General features: G+C 38.9%; 1 protein-coding gene across 1 annotated transcript; it reads left to right on the top strand.

Moving 5' to 3' along the window:
- Positions 1–559: 559 nt before the first annotated feature.
- Positions 560–8,827, top strand: LOC123254885 (cholinephosphotransferase 1-like; the record flags this gene model as incomplete). Its single annotated transcript, XM_044683786.1, has 6 exons — positions 560–644; positions 2,654–2,785; positions 3,921–4,079; positions 4,598–4,723; positions 6,068–6,178; positions 8,646–8,827. Coding segments are annotated over 6 exons (658 nt in total), but the record flags the coding sequence as incomplete, so codon positions are not given.
- Positions 8,828–9,603: the final 776 nt, after the last annotated feature.

Here is a 9,603-nt window from a genome sequence, read left to right as displayed (position 1 = left end):
CTTATATATATATATATTCCCAAATAGCCTTGTCTTCCTTAATATACTGTGCTTTAATTTGTGTAATCTTCCCCAAAGTTGCTTAAGCTTTCTTGGAAATTCCTTCCCCCCTCAGCAGTTTGTACCGACCCTTCCACCTCAACCCCTGGCACACTCATGTTTGGAAAGTAAGATTGACCAATGGCTCTCTTTGGTAGAAGGTGAAAGCACGTTTGATTTGCAACCTTCATGCAAAATGTTTTATCTCCCATCAGACCAAGTTTCAAGAGGTCCTGAGCCGAGTCTTATCTTGGACTTCTTATGACCCCCGTGCTTAGTACCTAACATATCTGTTGAATGAATTCGCCTTTAGATCCCCGTTAACGGTAGGCTAAAAGGACCAATAACTCCCTAATAGCTCTGAAGTTCTCCCCTGAATTTTAGGTCCAGTGAGTGCCTGGTAAATGCTAATATTAGCAGCTGACCTTCATTTCTGAACCCCACAGCTGTTTATTCGCATGTTTGAAATCTGTAATTTGGTGGGGGTCCCTTCCCTTCCTTTTCTCTCCCTTCTCTTTAGAGTGGATGTAACCGAAGTACAGATAGCGATCACAATTGTCTTTTTTATAACTGCAATTGGAGGAACAATGATGTGGGATTATACTGTAAGTATTCATATCTATAATTTCAGCTTTTTTGCTTAGTTTTGTCACATGTGAGGAGACATCTCTTGATTTTTCTTTGTCAAAGCTCGAATCATACCAAACGCACACTGCATTGATGTGTCTGAGGACCAGCAGGGAGGGATGGATGGGAAGGTTGGTCCAGGTGCCTTGGGAAGCCTCCTTCTGTTTCCATAGTAACCATGGCAGTGATGGAAAAAGGAGATGCTGCTAAGGATCATTTAGCAATGAGACCGTCTACAAACACGGATGGGGCTGTCAGCCCTCTGAACGGGCTTCTTTGGCCACAAATGGTAGAACGTGCTTAGAAGAAATGGTGGGCTGGTCATGGAGAAAGGGGGGAAAAATGAAAGAAGACAGAGGGACGGCCCAAGTAGTCCTTGCTTGCTACCTTTAGAATGTTCAAAGGAAGCCAAAGAACATGTTGTATTTCAGTGGATTTTTGGAAAGCTACACTACACCTAGGATAGGAGACCGTAGGGGAGAGGTGGATACTGCAGGGAAGGGAGCACACCCACACCAGTGAGAACGTGTTGTATTTCTTAAATGTGTGACGTCACCTTTTGCATATTTCATATTTTTAGGGTGCCTTTTTCTTTTACATTTTATTGTTCAGTCCTCCTTTGAATTAAATGAATAAACTACAAAGGGGAAAAATCTGCCTTATGCTTCACAAAAAATGTAAATATCACCCTTCCAGGTCTAAAGTGATAGATTTAACATGCTGGATAAATATTTTTCCAAAAACCAGATTCAGCAATAGGTTTTACATTATTAGCAAAAATGCACGTTGCTCGTAAGGGGGAAAAAATGAAGAAATTAAGATGTTTTCTAATATGCCATTTCTTGAAAACTAGTGAGTGTAAGCTCTGAATAATCTGGCATCCCCTTATGCACCCTGTAGCCTAATTTTCAGAGCTCCTCAACCTGTTCTCTGAATAGATTCCCTTATCAGTGAAGGTTTTTGCACATTTGGCTAAGTTGGTCACCATATAATGCCGTTAAGAACATGCTCAAAATTCATATTGGGAAAAATTCCGAGACAGAATGGGGTTGCACGATTACCAGCTGCCCATGCCCTCGCTCGTCCATCACAGACACATGCAGCAGCAGGTCACGGGCCCGGACACTGCAGCCCTAGGGAGGGCAGCTGGCCCCCACCCCGCTTCTCTTCTGTGGATGGCTGGTGAGAAGGAAGCGTGCGTGGGATGCCCTCGGCCTCCTGGCATCGGGGGTGCTTGCAGGGAGCAGGCCTGCCTTTCTGGCTCCGTGCTGGGCTTCTTAAGTGCACTGCAAGGATTCTGGTTTAGATTTAAGGGTCCCTGCTGCGGGGGGTGGAGAGGGCCCAGGGAGAATGGTTTGGTCATGATGCGTTACTGCTCAGTGATGTTGTAAAAGCTTCTCAGCTGACTTTACCAAAAGACTCCTCAAGCCTTTGACACGTTCAGGGATTTGGCAGGATCAGCACTCACAGATTTTTATTTTGCTGTTATTTTGAAATATTAAAGAGGGGATTTGTGGAAATTCTCTGTCATCTTTTTTCCTTCACTCTTTTGCTGCCTTTCCTGAAGCGGCATTCGGCAGCGAGAAGGTAATAACTGCTCTTAGTCCCCGCTCGGCATGCCGTGGCTCAGAACGCTCACACGCATGTGTCTGTATGTTCTGTGGCGTGTCTTTGGCTTGAAGCCCTTTGCCGGTGTCTGCCTGCCTTCTGATGTTACCTTACGTGGGGGCTGCTGCCTGAACCTGAACTGAATTTATTCACGATTCCATGGAGCCCAATTTAGATTCACGAGGCCATTGAACTCTTATCGTGTAACTGCGTACAGCAGAATTTGGTGAGCAGATTGCTTCCCTAGAATAATGAAGGGGCCAAGAAAAATAAAAGATGAACGAGGATAATCTAAGTGTACTGGGATTATCTAAAGAAAACATTCATGTTGGTCTCTCTAACCCTAAATTTTCTTTTTTCCTGGCCCCACCTTCCAAAGATCCCTGTGATTCAATTAAAACTGAAGATGCTACCTCTCATTGGGATACTGACAGGAGCCTTTATTTCTTGTTTTAATTATTTCCAAGTCATCCTTGGTGGAGGAGTTGGCAAGAATGGATCCACAACCGCAGTAAGATGGTTCAAAAGTATTTCCTCTTCCTACCACATTGATCTTAGGTCTGAGAGCTAGAAGGGGCCCTAAAGGCCTGCCTGCTTTTGTGGGAGGAAGAGACAAAAGGGATTGGGCAGAGCAGGCCTTGGGTGCCCTTCTTCACTAGCCAAGTGAAGGGTGATACTTGGTTATTTGTTCTGATGCCACCACTGGGGGGCTGGGGCGGGGGGAACATGGCTGTGAGAGCGAGCACCAGAGAAACCTTCAGAAGCCCACAGAGATGGGTCCCTTCTAGGATTTTCTATGAAGGATCTCGATTTCAGAGAGCACAGAGATGGCACTGCACTCCTGCCTGCTCCTTGGCAAACAGCCCTTAAGGGCTCCCACCGAGCATTTCTACGGCATGGTTGGCTCCTAAACAGGCCTGCCCTTGGCCTTGCTGTTGCCCCCAAAAGCTTGAAGCTTGCTTTGGCAATGCTGCCATTGCTCAGAACATCTTTGGAACCCCTTTTTGAGAACCAGCTCCAGAGCCTGCACCCCTTCTTTTGACTAGCCTCAGCTTCTTTGAAGGATTTGGCTTTTGGAAACAACCAAAATTTATTCAAGGCCAAGTCTGATGGAATAAGTCATACCTCCTTGTTTTCAAAGGGGGAAAGCACTGCTAAAAAGGGGCAATTACAAGGGAATTCAGCTGTCTTCACTGTCCCCTGGCTCCAAAGGCAATAACATCACTGGAATTCTAAAAATGTTTTGAACAACAACATGAAGTTGTCTCAATAATGCTCAAATATATAAATATATATATGCCTCCCAATAATATAATAGCCTCCCAAACCAGTCCTTCACTGACTGTGGAGGACAACCCTCATCTGGAACATTTGTTTAAAAAAGCACAGCGCTGTTATCTTTTGTACACAAGTTATATTGCCTATGACCAACCCTTAAGAGCACATCTAGTAAGCACACTGAAGGGTAATGATCTATTTATTTAGATGAAGTAACAGTTTTAGTGGTGGTCAGGGTCCACAATTGGTTAATATTCTTAGTAGATGTTTAAAGAAGTCATAAGAAAGCTGCTCTTCTGAGTAATTGGTGCTTTAAGAGCATAACAGGATGGAGGACAGAAGAGGTTATTTTCTGCTTTCTCTTTTAGGGCACCAGTGTTTTGTCACCTGGCATCCACATAGGAGTCATTATTCTTCTTGCCATAATGATCCACAAAAAATCTGCAACTCAGCTGTTTGAAAAACATCCCTGTCTGTATATTTTAATGTTTGGGTGTGTGTATGCCAAAATCACACAAAAATTGGTGGTAAGAAGTTTAGTTAAAATTGTGTTTGTGTGTGTATGTGGTCCTCAAGAGAAATAAAGTAATTGGTGCAGACAGCCAGGGGAGCTATATATCGTAGCGTTTTTACATTGTGGGGTAGGTTACATCAAGTCCTCTTGTTGCCACAATAGCCTCATTCCAAACGCTGGCCATTAGACTTCTAAGAATCAAATTTGTAACCTAATGTGAACTATTCAGCAGAAAAGGAATTAGAATAATAAATATCTAAAATCTTGTTTACATTAATTCATTAGCTGCAATTTACTCGTGATAACAAGTTTAATAAGCCAGACTTCTCTGTAAGACAGCTTTGAAATAATGTTCCCAGAAGTATAAGCACTAGGTGATCTTTGGATTCTTTTTGTCTAAATAGTAAGTCTTCATTTCTTTTTCTAAAATAACAAGTAAGCTATTCAAATTTGCAAGTTATAAAGCTTTTATCAAATTAGTGTGTCATTTAACAATTTCTAGATTATTCATTTGCCCTTTTTATTAAATAGGTTGCTCACATGACCAAAAGTAAACTAAAACTACAAGATTCCGCATTTATTGGGCCAGCTCTTCTGTTTTTTGATCAATACTTCAACCACGTTATAGATGAATATATTGTTCTGTGGGTAGCAATGGTGAGTGAGCACTTTAGTGTTAACCTTTTGATCTTTTTGTAGATGGTACAGAACATCACCTCCCCTCCCACACTAGACATCTATCTATTCCTTATGGACAGCTAAAGGCACCAGAGGAACTGCTTGTAAAAGCAGCCCTAGGATGATTTGTGTCATCATCTCTGCTATTTGGATTTCTATCCTCCTGTCCTCTCTTCACCTGAGACACGTGTGAAATTGGTCACACAGCTAGTAGGTGTCAGAAGTGGGATTTGAATCCAGGTCCCAACACTGTTAACTCTGTTAAGGTGGGCTGCTCTTCAAGGCCTGCCTCCCACACACCAGCTGTGTGACACTGGCTAATTCCCATAACCCTCTAATCTCTGGTAGAGCTGCTGATGGACACTAGAAGGAAGGAGCATCCTAGGCTATATCAGTAATTCCCACCCACAAATGTTTGCAACTCTGGAGACGACTAATGGCTTGCAGGAAGGTCCTTAGGCTGCTCTCTAGAATACTACTTAATGTCTTTTTTCTGGCATGACTGTGCTTTTAATAAGATCTTTCTTGATTATCTCATCCAAAAATAGCCACTATGTCCATTTGTTCTGCTGGTTTGGGGATTTGAAGGGTGTAAGGAGGAAATAAGTGAATATGGGCAGTTTCCTTTACCCTTAGTCCTACTCAAGTGATCGAGGAAGTTTTTTTTGGCTACTTTTGTAAGAATTTTTACATAGAAAATAGTTGCTTTATGTTAATCCCCTATACAAATTGACTGGAAGTCTGAGGGAATGAAAATCATTTCCCTCCTAGTCATGAAGAGCAAGCTTCCTGGGATAAACACATATTGTGGGACCAGAGAAATGATCTCTCAACCTTCTTTTGTCCTTTCACCATAAAGAAGATTCTCTGGGGCAGATCACCACTGAAAATACTCTTCTCTTGGGCCTTCTTTCTAAAGGAAAAATCCATTTTCTATCTGGTCTCAGAGCAAAAATTTTAAGCAAATCTTCCTCTCCTTAATCTTCCTTGCCCACCTTAAGCCACCCTAGGTTGCTTAAGGTGGGCAGACCCCCAAAAGTATTTGTAATGAAACATTTCATGGGGAAACTAGATAGCACAGGGGATAGAGCGCCAAGCCTGAAGCCTAGAGGACCTGGGTTCAAATCTGACCTCAGATACTTCCTAGCGGGGTATCCCGGGGCAAGTCATTAAACCCCAATTGCCTAGCCTTTGCCACTTTTCTGCCTTGGAATTGGACCCTCTCTGCCAGTGAGGCATCAAAATAGGATTAAGAGGGACATAGCTATATAAGTGTACTTTGTTACATTAATGGTGATTTGTTTTTTTCTTTTTCTTTTCAAGATCATCTCTTTATTTACTTTGCTGAAATATTTCATTACTGTGGTCATGCAGATTGCAGATCACTTAAATTTACAAGTCTTCAGGATTCCACCTCCTCCTGTACCCGAACAGGTTCAAAACCATGACTGACTAATAGCCCAAGGAGAAGAGGAGAAGCAATTAAGGGAACCCTAGGAGTGAAGGAAACCCCCTGCTTTTAGGAATACAGATAAGAAACTTTTCAAGATAACCAAGTCTCTGAAAAACACATTAATGTGGCCGTTAACTGTCAGATAAGATATTTAATATAAAGTTAAGTCATGCAGATTCTATTGTGTGTTTGTTTCAGTCACAAAAGCCCTTGCTATATTATTCTTTTTCACCATTGAGCCTGAGTCTTAAGCACAAATCTGTTCTTTCAGAACAGAAAAATGAATTTCAACAGTATCAGTAAAGTTTGCCTCTAAGAAGTTAATTAGATGGTGATTTTTAAATGTTTTTAATAATTTTTTATCACAAATTTTGAGACTGACAGAATTTAAACAACAAAAAATTAAGGTAGTTAAGTTTGCAGACATACCTTAAGCACATGGCTCATACTGCTGTCTTAATAATGGGCAAAAAAGTGATAAAAGAGATACATCTGGATATTACATTTCAAGCATTGTTTCTCATTTTACCTAAAGGCATTACATATTTTCTAGAGGTGATCACTGTTCCAGTACAAAAAAATTGCTTTCCTATATGAATAAGTTGTATAATTATGCTAATAGGAATTAAAAGTTCCTAAATCTTTTAACAGTAAAAACTGATAATTTTGAATTACTATTGATTATCCATAGGGGTTGGAATTATTGGGATTTATTGTTACACTAAAAGAAAAGCAAGAATTGACTGGTATGAAAACAAGTAAAATTAAAAAAAAACACTATAGCAGAAAAAAGCCTGCTCTCTAAAATCAACAAGGATAGGCAACATTTTATTTGAGAAGCAATGCATCGACAGAATGCCAACTTTAATTTATCTTATTTTTAAATTACTCTTCTACCTTCCATTCCCTAGCCCCTTCCAACTTATTGTTATTATTTATTACAAATGCCACCATGACATTATACTCTATTGGCTCCTTACCTCTCAGGTTTGATTTGAATAATTAGAAAAACAAGTTTAGATATTAAGCTAGAAAAAATCACTAATTTGGCAATGCATTATATATATTCATTTGCCCTTCCCTTCAAAAGAGTAAATACATCTTGCAAGAATTAAATGTGGCAAAAAAACACTGAGAGATACCCTGCAGCATACTTTTGGACATTTTACCCCCAAAGGAATAAAGTCCACACATATCCCATATTTCTTAAAATTCTGAAAAGGAATTGAAGATTTATTTTGACCAGTATAAAGTTGACTTGAAAGATAAACATATCTATAGGACTCTGCAGTAAGGATAATGTTCCCCTTAGTTCAAAATGTTAAAATTACTCTTAATGAGGGAAAAGATAAAACTAACTTCTTCCTTTGTAAACTACCACAGAGAATCTGTATGAAGTTGTATTAGCCTAGAAAAACTCAAATTGGGGTGGGGAGAGGGAAAATATGAAATGAAATAAAGTCACTCCTCTCTTCCTATAGAGCACATTGTTTCGATCCTTTGAATTTTCAGTAATTTTGGAAATTAGAAATTCAGTAAAATAAGCTTAGCCAAATGATTTTCAAGCATGTGCTAATTAATTCTGTATTATTAAATCCAAATGTGGATTATAGATTTCATGTGCACATGTTGAAAAGTGCATAGATAAAATAATGTTTAAACTTGAATGAGAACAGAAAACAAAAGTTCCACATATATGATGGAAATATTAATTTGGAAAAAAATGACTTGTTTTTGAATAAAGGCAAACATGAAATACTCCAAGAATATTATCATTACTGACCTGTAAAATGTACATATGTTTATGAAATGTTTTCGGTCGTTGCCAAGAACATACCATTTCAATTTGTAAGTAATTTTCATTCCTTAGAAGTGACATTCAGATACTCTATGTAGTCTTTCCAACTAACAAATTACTTTCTTGGCTATTTTGTTTATAAAAAAAAACCAAAACATTTTTTAAAATATCACTGGAGTAAATGAACCAATTTACTATTTTCATTTGTTTGGTTATAAAACTTACCTGCACATATAACAGATTTTGTACTTTTAAAGAGTTGTGATGATTTTTAGTGAAGGGGGGAAACCCAATGTCCACTTGCATGTTATGTCTTAGTTTTCAGTTTAACTAGCAGTTGAGATTGTTAGCATTTTGAACTAAAAAGAGCCAGTGAGGCTGAAATGTGAAAAATCTTTATTGCTAGAAGCCATTAGTTTTTAACTACTAACATTAGGGGGGAATTCACTAATACCAAAGAACTTGAAAGGTAATACATTTTAAGTTGCTATTTACTATTCATATAGAAAGCTCCAGTCAATATAAAAAAGAGAGGATCTTGCACTGATAAACAAGCTATATAACAGATAATCTTAAACTAGCTTTCTTAAGCCACAGCAAAGATATGCATTTCCTTTAGCTAATGCTTGTAATTGTGTCATATTACTTAGGTCCAAGTTCTTTCTTCAAAGAGCCATCAGAATAACATGGATTGAAGAGATTTTCGAACACTTGCCATTTCTTGCTGCTGCTATTACAAGAAAGGAGATATTAAAGAAATGTTTTAATATGTTGATAAATTACTTTAATATACTGTTTTATTTGATGAAATATGTAATTTTTCGATCTTAATTTCTCCAGTTAAAAATATCCCATATTACTTACAGTGTCCATCATAATTTTCTTTTGTAGCATTGCCATTTCTTTTCTAAGTTCGTTCTGTGCACCTGTAAGAAGGCTTTCATGATTCTTCTCCAAGTCTTCCATATTCTACAAAGTAAAAGGCCAGTAACTCCGAAATTAAATACTACTTGTGTGTTCTAAAATTTAACAATTCACTTTAAAAATGAACTATTAATAGTGAAATGCACACAGTTAAATATTCCAAATAACTGAACACACAATTATCTGCCACATCAATGTCCTGGATTAATGTATAGTAGGGTGGGGGGAAATGACATGTGGCAGGAAACTATCTTCTCTTCTTGGCTACAGAAAACATGGACTGAATCCTGTTAGACATTTCCATCATTACGTTATACAAAAGGACCTGCATCCCAGACAACTAACAAATACATTGAATAATAATGAGCAGGGATGGGGGGGTGGAGGGAGAGACAGGTTTGTGATAAAATACACACTCCTGCTAGAAATTATAAGGTCCCTATATGGGCTGTGCCAGGCACTGTGTTAAATGCTGGGATACAAAGATATGTAGTAGCTGAATTGTGCCTCTCAAATGATTAGTCCAGTTTCTCACTGTTATCCTGATACTGTGAGAAAAAGGTATGTGCATGTAAAAATGTGTGTGTGTACGTGTATACATATATATATCATATATATAGAGAGAGGGGGGCAGAGTGAGAGAGAGAGAGAGAGAGAGAGAGAGAGAGAGAGAGAGAGAGAGAA

Source organism: Gracilinanus agilis, unplaced genomic scaffold (assembly GCF_016433145.1).
Source record: "Gracilinanus agilis isolate LMUSP501 unplaced genomic scaffold, AgileGrace unplaced_scaffold3495, whole genome shotgun sequence".
Taxonomy (NCBI): Eukaryota; Metazoa; Chordata; class Mammalia; order Didelphimorphia; family Didelphidae; genus Gracilinanus; species Gracilinanus agilis.
The sequence above is the reverse complement of the archived record's forward strand: the minus strand, read 5'-3'. Positions and strand labels throughout refer to the sequence as shown.